We start from the raw sequence: 14,566 nt of genomic DNA, 5'->3' as shown, positions 1-14,566 counted from the left end.
TCCCGCATCATTACCTCTGGTGTCGCCCAAGGATCTATCCTTGGCCCCCTCCTATTTCTCATCTATATGCTGCCCCTTGGCGACATCATCCGAAAACATGAGGTCAGTTTCCACATGTACGCTGACGATACCCAGCTTTACCTCACTACCACTTCTCTCGACCCCTCCACAGTCTCTAAATTGTCAGACTGCTTGTCCGACATCCAGTACTGATGAGCAGAAATTTTCTCCAATTAAATATTGGGAAGACTGAAGCCGTTGTTTTCGGTCCCCGCCACAAACTCCGTTCCCTAGCCACCGATTCCATCCCTCTCCCTAGCATTTGTCTGAGGCTGAACCAGACTGTTCGCAACCTAGGCGTCATATTTGACCCTGAAATGAGCTTCCAACCACATATCTGCGACATAATTAAACCGCCTATTTCCACCTCTGTTACATTGCCTGTCTCTGCCCCTGCCTCAGCTCAGCTGCTGCTGAAAACCTCCTCCATGCCTTTGTTACCTCTAGACTTGTCTACTCAAACACACTCCTGGCTGGTATCCCATGTTCTACCCTACGTAAACTTGAGGTCATCCAAAACACGGCAGCCTGTATCCTAACTCGTACTAAGTCCTGTTCACCCATCGCCCCTTTGCTCGTTGACCTACATTGGCTCCTAGTTCAGCAATGCCTCGATTTCAAAATTCACATCCTTGTTTACAAATCCCTCCTTGGACTCACCCCTCCCTATCTCTGTAATCTCCTTCAGCCTCACAACCCCCCGAGATATCTACACTCCTCTAATTCTGCCCTCTTGAGTATCCATAATTATAATTGCTCAACCATCAGTGGCAGTGCCTTCAGCTTGCTCGGCCCCAAGCTCTGGAATTCCCTCTCTAAACCTCTCCGCCTCTCTAGCTCTCTTACTTCCTTTAAGATGCTCCTTAAAACCTATCTCTCATCTGCCGTAATTTATTCTTATGTGGCTCGGTTCAAATTGTTGTCTTATAACACTCCTGTGAAGTGTCTTGGGACGTTTTACTATGTTAAAGGCGCTATATATATACAAATTGTTGTTGTTGAACCTGTATAAAACACTGGTTCGGCCCCAACTGGAGTACTGTGTCCAATTCTGGGCACCACCCTTTAGGAAGGATGTGAAGGCCTTAGAGAAGGTGTAGAAAAGATTTACGAGAATGATTCCAGAAATGAGGGACTTCAGTACATTGATAGTGTGGCGAAATTGGGGTTATTCTCCTTGAAGCAGAGAAGATTGAGAGGAGATTTGATAGAGGTGTTCAAAATCATGAGGGGTCTGGACAGAGTAGATAGAGAGAAACTGTTCCCATTGGCGGAAGGATCGAGAACCAGAGGACACAGATTTATGGTGATTGGCAAAAGAACCAAAGGCGACGTGAGGACATTTTTTTCTACGCAGCGAGTGGTTAAGATCTGGAATGCACTGCCTGAAAGGGTGGTGGAGGCAGACTCAATGTTATCCTTCAAAAGGGAGTTGGATAAGTATCTGAAGGAAAAAGAAATTGCAGAGTTATGGGAGAAGGGTAGGAGAGTGGGACTGGCTGAGAGGCAGCACGGGCTCGATGGGACGAATGGCCTTCTTCGTGCTATGATTTTAATGGTAGCGCTGGATTTAGCTTCCCCCTTGGAGCGCTAAAGCGGAAGTTCCCGGCAAAATCAGAGCTTTACTGTCTGCCGATACTTTCGCACTCCTGAAAAGTTATCGCCCCAGACGCAACTTTTAGCCCCAAATGTTAATCATCAAATTAACAAGTTATCTTTCTCCAGATTCCACTGTGGAAGCATTTCTTCCCCTGTTCTTCAGCCCCACCTGCTGGCCGGAGTAAGAGTAGGTCCGCCACAAGACTGAAGCACCATGTTTATTCATTTAATCAGCCACTAAAATTAGTACAATTTATCACACTTTGTCTAAGTTGTGATTTATGAGAAGCATCCTGAAAATGCTCAACATCTACAATTATTTTTCTTGTAGTAAAATAGTTAAAATGTTTTTAAACATGGTATTCTGACAAATTCTTTGTTATCCTTAGCAATGCCCTAAATTAATAACCACAAGGAGAGAACCCAAAAGTTAAACTGTGGCACATATTTACTGCAATTAGTCACAGTTCCACCACCCTTCGCTTGCCAGTCACTTTAAAAGCTACTACTCAGCAGATCCTATGCTGTAGCCAATGGTGCACACATTAATTTTGTATTTAAATAGCTTGCCAAGCATAAATAAATTTACAGTACAGGATGTGACTGGTTACAGGAGAGCTTGTTAATTTGTGGAACACAGGTCAATTACAGGCTGTGTCAGCTGCACTGTTTACTTACCTGTTTGGATGCCTGCCCTGAGTGGAGAGCTTTGGACATGAGATATAGAAAACATAACAATGAAGCTATTTCAAACCAGGCCCCAGTTACACGAATGCAAATAATAAAATAAATGTTTCTGATATACTTTTTGGGCATTATAATTAGTTTATGTCTGCATGTGGCCAAATCAAACATCTTCTTGCAAGATATTTTTCGAGGCTTTTAAACACTGAAGTAAAAAATGATCAAATTGATTTTACAATGCATTGGAGAGCAGTTCGCATGAGAGCAATAGGATGCTTTTAGGACTCCCAATGCTTTTAGATTTCCATTTATTTATTGTACAGTTTCATCATTGTTGTTGAAGAAGTTAATGCTATATTGATTACATTGTTTTAAAAAGAGCTGAATGAATTTTTGATTAGATTCGGGATGAGGGTAATGGAGTTGTTTAAAACAACTGTGCAACACACAAGATCACAAAATCAATATGAATATGGAAAACTATTCCACCCATTTTATTTCACCTATTGTGAACAAATCCTGTGGTAGCACCAAGGCTGAGAAGGCCAAATCTCTGTAGTATTTCCTCATACCTCAGACATTTGAAGTTGGAGACCATCTTTGTGGCTGTTTTCTGAACTGCCTATAGAGCTCAAATGTAAGCCATATGCTCAGTGAAAGAAAAGAAAGACTTGCATTTATATAGTGCCTTTCATGGCCTCAGGATGTCCCATAGCACTTTACAGCCAATGAAGTACTTTTTAAATATAGTCACCGTTGCAATGTGGCAGCCAATTCGTGCACAACAAGCTCCCACAAACAGCAAAGTGATAATGAGCAGATAGTCTGTTTAAGGTGTTGATTGAGGGATAAATGTTGTCCATTACATCAGGGATAACTACCCTGCTCTTCTTCAGAATAGTGCTGTGGGATCTTTTACCTTCGCCTAAGAGAGCCAACGGGGCCTCGGTTTAATGTCTCATCTGAAAAATGGCACCTCCAACAGTGCAACACTCCCTCAGTACTGCACTCAGTATTCCCTCATAATGACCAGAACTGGGCACAGTACTCAATATGTGTTCTGCCCAAAGCGCTGTACAATTTAGGCATGACGTCCTCCAACATATAGGGCTGGATTTTCGGCTCCATTGCGCCTCTGGTAGCGCTCCGGAGGGGCGGTAAAGGGTGTTTTAAGGCGTAACGGCGGGCGGCCAGCTTCGGCTCAGGGTTTGCAGCAGTGCAAAAACATACTACCCAACCTCTACTTTCAATGAGATCACGATATCAATCATTGTACAACGCTCCGCTAGCGCCCGGCTGCAAAATTGGACCCTAACGCCGCATTATACCCCTACCCGAAAAGACGCCTGAAAAACGAGTATTTAAATTGAGGAAGGTGAATCCTACATCGTAGGTCATATTGACTGCAACGGTTGCGCACAGCACACTGCGTGAAGATCCGAGTTGAAAGCGGCAGTTTTATCTGCCATTACAGTGTCCTTACAACTTCAGTGAGAGAATTTAATGGGGCGTTACTAGTTCACCAGTGTACCATGCTCCATGCTATTGCTAGGCAGTGTCAAGATAGAAGAATGGCATTTGCCATGTCGGCCTATGGATGAGGAGAGGCCAAAGACGTCTGGGGAGGAGGGCACAACCCCCACAGGTTTACAGGCACCAACGCTCATACCTCCAGCTCTCTGAGGAGCAGTGTGTGACAATGCTGCGCTTCTGAAAGGAAGTGCTGACCGAGATATGCCATCTACAAGAGGCAAACTGGCAGCCTTACAGCACCAACAGGGCTGCGCTGCCCATCACAGTGAAGGTCACTGTGCTGCTGACTTTCTATGCCTCCAGCTCCTTCCGGGCAGCAGCAGGGGACATATGCAGAATCTCTCAACACGCTGCACATCGCTGCATTCTGCACACCGCAGTATGGACTTCATAAAGTTCCCAATGAGCAGGGACAGCCAGAATGAGCGGCATGTGGGTTTGACAGAATTGCAAGCTTCCTGAGGGTTCAAGGAGCCATTGACTGCACACATGTGGCCTTGCAAGTACCATTCTACAATGTAGAGGCATTCAGGAACCGAAAGGTATACCACTCCCTAAACGTGCAGCTGGTGTGCGACCAGACGCAGTGAGTGTCCAGAATTGGACACAATGTGCCAGCTGAGGCCTAACTGGTGTTTTATAAAGGTTTAGCATAACTAAACATCAACACCTCACGGATTTGCTACTAATAAAAAGAAGCCAGTTTAAGTAAAGGAACATTTGGGGGCCAAAATTTCTCCTTTTGAAAAGGCCCGTTAGTGCCTCTCTCCGACTGGCATTAATGGGCAATAAGTGGTTTGCGCCTGGGGGCAGGTGTCGGGAGCGACTTGGCCGGAATTGCTCCCGAGCACCGTCGAACACACCGGTGATGTCATCGCCGTGTGCACCGACCCTTATCATCCCACGCTGACCCCTTTCCGCCCCATGGGGGAAATTGCCCCGCGGGAGCGCGGTCAGTGCCAAGCGGTGCCACTGACAGTTTTGCGGGGCACTGTGACCGCTCTTAAAGGAGAGCGCCTAGCGCCGCGACCGCCATTTTAAAAAAATTGTCGGCCGACTCTGGACAATGGTGGCCATTGGTGGCCCGTCCAAAACATTCCCTGGTGGTCCAGTGGGCACCAAGGAGCCTGCACTAGGCCTTGGAGCATCCCTCCCCTTTAAGAAAGGTGGGGTACATCCACATGGCGCTGACTCGTCTAACACAGCACTGACTTGTAGCACCTCCGTCCCATCCCGTGAGCGCCCCAAGGGCACCGGTGAACGACAACAGGATTTTTTTCTCTCTGATCCCAATTCCGGGACTCGTGTCTTCCCGGCCCCAGGAGATAAAATTTCGGTTTATTCCAAGTTACCCAGCATGGGGCAATTTCGGCTCTTTGGTCTTTAAGAAAAGTTATGGAGAAGGAATAGAGGGGATAGTTAAGGTATCAAAAGCAAACAGGAAATTTAAGGAACAATTTTACGTAACAGGATGGTAGACCTGTAGACCAAATTAAGACTGTGGGGTGCATATCAAATTTAAAATGAACTGGATGAATTCCTGCTGGTGAATTGTATTTGGAGCTATTTGTTCTGGAGTCACATTAAGGATCCAAAGGGGAACTTGGAGGGTAGTCTAGATGGACCAAGGAACTTCTCCTGTCTGAAACAGTACTATATTGAACGTCACTTTCCTGGGAACTAAGAACCAACTTGTATTTTATTGGATTTGTTTATAAGGAATTTGATGTGTTCAACCAGAAATCATTGTAATGTACAATACAGATAGGACACAAAGTTAAAACAGAGATAATGTTGCATTAATTGAGTAATTTTTTTGTCTCCTCAGTCCGCGACCGAGTCAGGTCAAAAATGGAGCGTGACATTTTGGCTGAAGTCAATCATCCTTTCATAGTAAAATTGCACTATGGTAAGTTTTGTGCTTTCCATTCAAACTTATCATTATCACTGGTTACCATCACTACCATTACCATCACCAACACCATCAAGATGAGGAAAAGGGTTATAAAATAGCTAAGTTGTGTAGGCTAAGGATGGGCTCCTCTTCTGATTTTAAATCCGAATATATTACTTTTAGATCCATTTGGATATTTGGATCCAGTCACAAAGCCTGAATTTTCGTTCAATTTTGGTGAAATGGATGTTCTGACAGCTCTTTTAAGACAAGCGATACAGGATCGCACAGTACAGGTGGCACAGTGGGAACACTTCACTTTTGTTTAGTCTAAATATGAGACAACTATCAATCATCACTGAAGGGAGGGGGTGGGGGGAGAGAAAACTGCTGTTTGGACCAATATGGATTAACTGGAAGATCACAAGGACAGGTATTAAATCAGGGTAATTTTCATCTTTAGTGCTCCCATGCAGGGCTTTGCAGGACAGAAATCCATGGGCAGTGCACATTCTATTTTACGATTTGTGCCCCTGGCATATGAACATCTGTACAGGTCGCACTAAAAATGAAGATTTACACCACACAGTATTATGAACAAGAAAAGACCAATAAGCTTGTTCCTTTTTTCATAAATCACCTTAACCTAGCTACCATCTCATCACATTCCTCAATCCTTCATTTTTAACTCGGGTTGTGTGGTATTTGACCAATTTGCCTTGATCAACATTGTCAATTCCTCTCATCATCTTGAAGACTTCAATTCAGTTACCTCAGTTTCCACCTTTCTCAGGCAAATGTGACCATTGTCTCTCCCACCAAAGTCTCTCCAACCTCCACCAACCTTCAACTGTCATCTCTGGAGTGCTTCTTTAAATACCTGAGCTGAATTGGACCCATGCGCGATGTCATCGCTCCCGCTCATATTAATTGGTCAGGAAACCCGGAGTCAGGTGCAACTGCAGCGACTGTGAAATCCTGTAAATATCCCATGCAGATCCCTGGAAGGAGCCTGAGGCAAAGAAGTTGAGGGTGGTGGTCGCTTTGACAGCCACTGGTAAGGTGCGTCCACCAGGTCCACTTGGCAGCAGGTCTTCTTCCAGCAGGCTACATGTCTGCCATGACCTGATGCGATAGCCTGAGCCTCCTGAGGCACTGCAGTTCGGACATGTCCAGGAAGCTGATCCTCTGCCTATATACCGTGTGTGGGGAGTATCGTCTCCTGCAAGGTGCACCCCTGTGCTCATCCCCTCTCTCCTGTGGAGCGGCAGATCGGTGAGGAGAAGGCTGCCGCTGCTCCTGCTGGTGCTGCCGGTGTTGCTCCTGTTGGGGCTTATCTTGGTCCTCATCTGATCCTCACTGATCTGCCGCTCCACAGGAGAGAGGGGATGAACACAGGGGTGCACCTGTAAAATTGTGATCCTCCAATGTAGTGTGAGTGACCTCCATTGTACTGACAGTGATCTCCAAAGTTGTAGAAATCACCTGAAAAGTACTGGAAGCAAACTCTCAGACCAAGTGGTGTGAGCAAAAGCCTTTCTGTTAGGCAAGGAAGCAGGTGTGAGGTTTCAGTACTTGTGGGATTTTTAGTTTGCCATTTGTTCAGCCCCCTCAATTGCCGCTGTGCTCTCGCCTCGCTTTCACTGGCGAGGTCCAAGAAACCTGGGAATCCCATGAACCCACAGTAACCCCAGGTGAAAAGGCTCTCAATAACCTCTTAACTAGCTCTGAATTGCTTTAAATTGCTAATCCGCCTCTCGTTAACCTGGTTTCATTCTCGTAGCCGAAGGCGCTTGAGTTAAATGCGGAAGCCGGTGGGTTGAAGCCAGCTTCTGACGCCCTGTCAATTTCAGTGCACTTAACCTCCCACCCGCTCCCAAACCCACTCATTCTTTCCTGTTAAAATTCTGGCCTCTATTTCTCTTTCTGTACCTGATTTGTCTGTAATGAACCCTCCTGCTCCGTCGATCCTATTTCTTTCTAATCCTTAAATCTTAGTGTTCAATGAAATGTTATTCTCGCCGTTCACGAAGGTCCCAGATGCCCTCGCTGCGCTTTTATCAGCTTGCACTTCCAGCAAGTTATGGCGCAAACATTTTTCGAGCAGAAGGGTGCAGTACTTAAGTCTAACTAAGGGCGCATGCCGTAAGATTCCAGCAAGAACTGGCCCAATATTTCAGGAAGCAAACATTGAACAGCTGGAATTGCATTATCAGCCTCATTTTCTAAAATACTTGGACCATTATGAATCATTAGATCCAGAATAATCCCCTTTTTGGCTGTTCAATAAACTGAATTATGAAGCAATCCTGGTTGGTGTAGACTTCTCAGTTCAGAATGTTGAGGGATTGGCTGTAAATTGCAAACATTTTCTGTTTGTACTTTATCATCTCAAGAACTATACACCCTTATTTCATTGTCTTCTGCTTTTTTTCTCAATCAATGTCTAGGTCATTGAAATACTCCCTGATTAATATTGTAGTCCTTTTAGAGCCTCTCTGATATGGGGAAATATTTTCCTCTCTATCCAAACTTCCCATCCAGTCATAGTTCTTCCTCGACTTTGCTACCAGCCAATAAGAGTTTCCTTATTCCTTCTGTTGTATTTACCCCATATTTAGTCATTTTCCCATTTTTCACCCGGATTTCTCCATTTCTCCCTGGCTTTTCTTCTTTACCTTAAGATCACTTTTTCTTGGTATTGTTTCTATGTTTTAAACATTTATGAATCAAACAATCAAATCAATAAGACACCTTCATTTCTCTTTGTCTCTTCTACAGCATTCCAGACTGAAGGAAAATTGTATCTGATTTTAGATTTTCTAAGAGGTGGTGATCTTTTTACAAGATTATCCAAAGAGGTATGTTGGCAAAATTTTATTGGCCTCCATTACAGGAAAGATCTATGCTGAGACTCAGTTGTGTATTCCAGGCCCAGAAGGGTGAATGTCCGTGGGTGGTTTAGTAAAGCTACCAAAATTACATTAGTGAGTAGTTGTACCAATTACTCAGTTTTATTTCGAGATATGTTGGATAATTGCTTTTGATAATTTTGCAATTTATTATTGTTATTCAGAAAGTTTGAAACCTGATAGAGTTTTCTGTGATATCTGTTGCTGTAAAGGAAATGCTACATTTCACTTGAATTTTACCTTTGTCTCAAAGCAGTTCACATACAATTAATTTATTTTGAACTGCATTCACTGTTGTTATGTAGGCAATCAGCAAGACCTGACATAAAACAAATGAGGTGAATAACTCATTCATCTGTGTTTGACGATGTTGGTTGAGAGAGGCATGTTAGTGAGGATATTAGAGGACTTTCTGTTTCTCTTCCAATTGTGCCTTGAGATCTTTTATGTCCACCCGAACCAACAGGACAGGTAGATGGATCACCGGTTCAGCATTTTATAGTGAACATTGAAAAATAATTTAGGATCAAACTAATCAACACAATGAATTCGAACCAGCTGAGAAATAGTAAACTAATGAAAAACAAATGTAGCTTTAATCTCAAGTTAAAGCATTGAATGGCCACGTGGTACAAAGGGTTAATACACTGACCTTCCATCCTTCGAACCATGGGTTCAAAACCAGTATGGGTTGATTAGAAAGGTTTTATACTCCCGGCAATAGATCATTTTACTGCTATTGAGAGAAAGGGAATATAATTTTTTTATCGAAAGTAATTAATTCCCCAATAGCAAATACAGAGTAGCTTTGAATAAAATTCAACAAATTTCCCCATTTAAATGAAAAAATGCATTGACAATGCTCATTGAAGATTCCAAAATACTGGAAAATCGATCAAATAAATTGCTGAAAGTCAAACATAGGTGGCTTCAGAGGCATCTTTATTTTTTATGCTTCTAACATTGGTATTTCTCCTTCAGGCTTTCATGTACATATGGGAAGTGGTTTGCCTCTACCTTTGGCTTAGAACATATTTATTTTGCATTTGCAAAGCAGAAGAAAAAAGGGCAGAGGCCTGTGACATTGGACCTCTGGTCCCTTTATATTCCAGGGACTTCCAGGAGCTCCCTCAATGAGAGCTCGCGTAAACATGCTAATTTCCTGCTGATGAGGTGGAAGTGACGTCAGAGCATTTCTGCTTCATTTCCTTGGATCTCCACCCAGTGAGTGCCCATTGATACTTATCCCTTGGAGAGAGAGTCTTACTGCTTGTGTCCTCAGAGCATCTAAGAAAGGGGAAGAGATCAAGGTCCAGGAGGCCCAAAGAAGGTGCAGCAAAGGGTCTGTTTTTGTACAGGAAACAGATGGCCTCAGAGCCAGCAGCCTGCAGCAATAGTTGGCTTTCCTCCCCTGCCACTAGGCACAGGGCCTTGATAAGAGGCAGGGCTGCATCGGGAGAATGTTGGGCTTACTGTAATGAACTGACCCATGAAATACAGGCTTTGGGTACACTTTACCTGACCTATGCTGGATGAAGGGGAGAAGGGAGGAAAATTGGCCTGTGTTTTTTCTCCAATACAAGTAAAGGAAAGTTGGGTATACTTTAGCTTAAGTTACAAAGCCAGTGTAGCTACTTGTTTTTACATGACATAAGCAGATAGGCAAAAGAAAAAGAAAGACTTGCGAGAGTGCTACCCTCTAAGCCACAGCTGACACAACATTTTCCACAGATAGGCAATGAGATTGATCAGAGAGCTGAGTTATAGGGAAAGGTTAGAAAAGCTGATTTAAATTCTCAGCCTTTTAAGGAGAGGCATTTTACAGAAGTATATACAGCTGGATTTTGGGCTTTTTGGATTTCGGGGCGTTAAGCGCAGCGGGGCATTAAAGTTAACACCTGAAAATAGTTTGCGCCTTCGACTGCAAGCTTCGGTGAAAATATAAGTTGGAGGAGCGTTGGCGTTAAGTCAGGCTTTACACAACGGATTTTGTGCGCCCGAGCGGAAACTTGCGGCGGTAAAGAATTTTCACTGTTGTTTAGTGCCCTGCAACATAATGTTGTATATTGTATGGATTTATTTTGGTGGGGGGTGTTTTTGTGACTTTGTTGCAGTGAAATTTCTGACTCATTATTTATTTACCATTGGTGTCTTGTGCATCATTCCAACATTCACTGGAGATGTGCCTTTATGGGGGCACATAGCGTGTCCAATATTAGCTCCATCCCACAGTTCCCTCCATTTAGGAGAGCCGGTCCATTATGAGCTGGAGGGTGGCTATCCAATGGGGGCCTTGCCAAGCTGCTCTTTGTCATCCTCCTTCTCCTGAGGTGGGCCTGCAATCCCCACTGGCAATGCCTGGCCCCTCATGGTGGCCAAGCTGTGCAACATGAAGCAACATTGTGTGCGCAACCGTTGTAGTCAATATGACCTGCGATGTAGGATCCTCATCCCTTCTTTTAAAAATGCTGCCAATACCGCCAGCCGCACCCTGGAACCGCCTGTTTTTTCAGGCATTTCCTGGGGCAGGTGTTAAATGAGACGTTAAGGCCGAATGTTCCATCTGAGGCACTAGCGCAGCCTTACACGATGATTGACGCCATCATCACGCTAAAAACGGAGGGCGTGGCGGTAAGTTTTTGCCGCTGCAAACCAATAGTTGAATCTTCTGGTCAGGCGGTAAATCTTGGGCGCCCAGTATAACGCCCAAAAACAACATTTAACGCCCCGCTGGGGGCGCTAACCGAGGAGCAAATGAGATGAAAATCCAGCCCTATATAAGCTATTAAGTGGAATAGCAAATGTCAATCTGTTTCAAATGAAACCTTGATTGCAGGATATAGGTAGATAATGGTAAAAAGCAAATTCAGGACTGATGTCGGGAAGCACTTCTTCGTACAAATCCTGAATAATACATGGAATTGTTTGGCTAGTGGAGTATAGGCAGAAACTCTGGGATCATAGGTCCTTTTAGAAGGATAAACTGGGTGGGCTGCAGCTTTTCATTTGTCAGACCATGACTTACTCTTTCTAGGTGGGGTAGCCACATTAAAAAGTGCCATTATTTAAAATGACCGAGTCTCTTATATTATTCTTCCTAAAAATAATGTTTTGTTTATTCACATACTGTTTGAAATGAATGGACCAAAGATTGCACAGTCCTCTCAGCAGAACCATGGCAGAAATGGCCAGAGTCAGCAGGCATTTCTGGGATTGGGGGGGGTTTCTTAGCAGAGGCGAACCTCCGTCCACTCCAAACATAGCCCCCCACACATGAGGGGTTGGAACCGAAGCTGGGGTGGGGTCACCCCATGCTGGGAGTTACCCATTCTTGGGTCTCAGTGGGACCCAATGTAAGGTTGGAGGCCAATACGCCCAGTGAGATGAGGCCTCCAGAAGAATGGACGTGGTCCCCAGTCCCCCCAGGTGGGGTCCAGGCTCAGGAAGCGGCCTGCAAACCTGAAGATTAGATACTATTTTTGTGTAAAAGGATTATCATTATTGGTACTAGTGCCAGCTGAGCCCATGTACATGACATGTTCTCCCACTGCCCTGCATACCTTGGCAGAGACAGCACTGGGTGGTCCCAGTGGGCACAGTCCATATCCAACTGCTGAGATCGCTGCTAATGCAATTTTGAGGTCATTAGCTTTATATTATTCCTCTTTACATTATCAAAGTGCATAGAATCATAGAATGGTTACAGCACAGAAGGAGGCCATTCTGCCCGTCGAGCCTGTGCCGGCTCTCTGCAAGAGCATTTCAGCGAGTCGCACTCCCTGCCCTTTCCCCATAGTCTGCAAATTGTTTTCCTTCAGATACTTATCCAACTTCTTTTTTTAAAGCCACAATTGAACATGCCTCCACCACCCTTTCAGGCAGTACATTCCAGATCCTAACCACTCACTGCGTAAAAAAGTTATTACTCATGTCACCTTTGGTTCTTCTGCCAATCACCTTAAATCTGTGTCCTCTGGTTCTCGACCCTTCTGCCAATGGGAGGAGTTTCTCTCTATCTACTCTGTCTAGACCCCTCATGATTTTGAACACCATTATCAAATCTCCTCTCAACCTACTCTGCTCTAGGACAACAACCCCAGTTTCTCCAGTCTATCCACGTAACTGTAGTCCCTCATCCCTGGAACCATTCTTGTAAATCTTTGCTGCACCCTCTCTAAGGCCTTCACATCCTTCCTAAAGTGCGGTGCCCAGAATTGAACACAATACTCCAGTTGAGGCCAAGCCAGTGTTTTACAAAGGTTCATCATGACTTCTTTGCTTTTATACTTTATGCCTCTATTTATGAAGCCCAGAATCCCGTAAGCTTTTTTAAACGCTTTCTCAACCTGCCCTGCCACCTTCAATGATTTGTGCACATATAACCCAGTTCTCTCAGTTCATGCATCCCCTTTAGAATTGTACCCTTTTGTTTATATTGCCACACCTCATTCTTCCCAGCACAGAAAATCAGTTTTGCAGATGTTATGTGATTATGGATATTTTAAACACTGTGAAGAACGCCTGGGATCAATTGAAACAAAATAATTTATCTGAAGGCCTGCATTCCATTTCTGTATGACTGACATCTTATACTGTGCTCAAATTTTATGAAGGATTTGGCTATTGGAGAAGAATAAAATCCTTAATATGCCAAATAGCCAGTTAAATACTGTTTAAAATGATTGAGCTAATTGGGTGACTTTCTTCCCATAGGTGATGTTTACAGAAGAAGATGTCAAATTCTACCTAGCTGAGCTGGCCTTGGCTTTAGACCACCTCCACGGCCTTGGGATCATTTATAGGGACTTAAAACCGGAAAAGTAAGATATGATTTTTTTATCTCTCACAAAGACAAAATAACATCCATGAAACATGCAAAAGATTCTAATTTCCTCCTCTCGTAGTAGACACTTTCATTTTGTTTTGTTTCAAACAAAGCCTTTTCTTGAGACACGTATTGAGAAGTTTGGCTTGGTGTGTGTGCACACAAGTAATTAAATATACATATATACACACACACATAGATAACATATATATATTCACACACACACACATATGTACACAAATATAAAAATATAAAACAACTTGTTACCAGCCTGTTAATTATAGAGTGCTGTTGACCGCAGGAGGGATATGCATTTGCTGTCACTCTATCAATGTTTGTAAAAATATTTTTGTAGTTTGTTTGTCAGCCTCCAGCCTCAGTCAGTAATCAGCCTAGGCACAGTGAGCATGCTAGATATTTGATTACTCTCTAAAAATAAAAGGGAAAGAACTGAGCTTATTTATTGTCATTGGGTATTTTGACATTTAACAAAAATGCTGAAGTATGAAATAAAGATCTTTGCTGTACAATATCAATAAAAACGGAACAGCATAATGTTTACAGTTTTGAAGCCGAATCCATCTGGTGAAATAGAGGAATTCACATGAAGGATTACCTTCCCTTTTAAAGTAGCCACCTTTTGCAAGACTTGAACTTTTCTTTTTTCACCAAATCTCAAGTCCCAGCTTCACCAGGGCCAGAGCCAACACTGAGACAGTTCAAACTGTTGCCTGCTGCCTCAGTAACATTTCCGTCCCAATCTATAAACATGCTAGATACTTCAGTCATGACTGTGCAGAGAAAGTATTCCTCTTGTAATAGTGACATAGGGCCCAAGTTTCTACAAGAAAAAAAACGGGCGCTCCTCCGAGCTGGGCGCCCGTTTTTCGCGCCTAAAACAGCACCTAAAAAAATCCTCGGTATTCTCCACCTACTTACAGGTCCTCTGGCCCTCAGCGCAGCCAGCACGAGCTGTGGGGGGGCGGAGCCAGGTCCCGGCGCTGAAAACAGTGCCGGGACCTCTGCACATGCGCGCTACAGTCGGCACGCAAGTGCAGT

The 14,566-nt window shown here is 43.9% G+C and overlaps 1 protein-coding gene across 3 annotated transcripts in view; it reads left to right on the top strand.

Annotated features, from left to right (window-relative positions):
* rps6ka2 (ribosomal protein S6 kinase, polypeptide 2) overlaps positions 1–14,566 on the top strand; it is a 654,298-nt gene that overhangs the window by 434,735 nt on the left and 204,997 nt on the right. For all 3 annotated transcript variants that reach the window (XM_070889669.1, XM_070889667.1, XM_070889666.1), the window contains exons 4-6: positions 5,705–5,785; positions 8,552–8,631; positions 13,396–13,502. In XM_070889669.1, coding sequence (XP_070745770.1) covers positions 5,705–5,785; positions 8,552–8,631; positions 13,396–13,502 — 268 coding nt within the window. The remainder of the gene's footprint in view (positions 1–5,704; positions 5,786–8,551; positions 8,632–13,395; positions 13,503–14,566) is intronic.

The sequence above is a fragment of the Pristiophorus japonicus genome, chromosome 9 (assembly GCF_044704955.1).
Source record: "Pristiophorus japonicus isolate sPriJap1 chromosome 9, sPriJap1.hap1, whole genome shotgun sequence".
NCBI classification, from domain to species: domain Eukaryota; kingdom Metazoa; phylum Chordata; class Chondrichthyes; family Pristiophoridae; genus Pristiophorus; species Pristiophorus japonicus.
The sequence above is the reverse complement of the archived record's forward strand: the minus strand, read 5'-3'. Positions and strand labels throughout refer to the sequence as shown.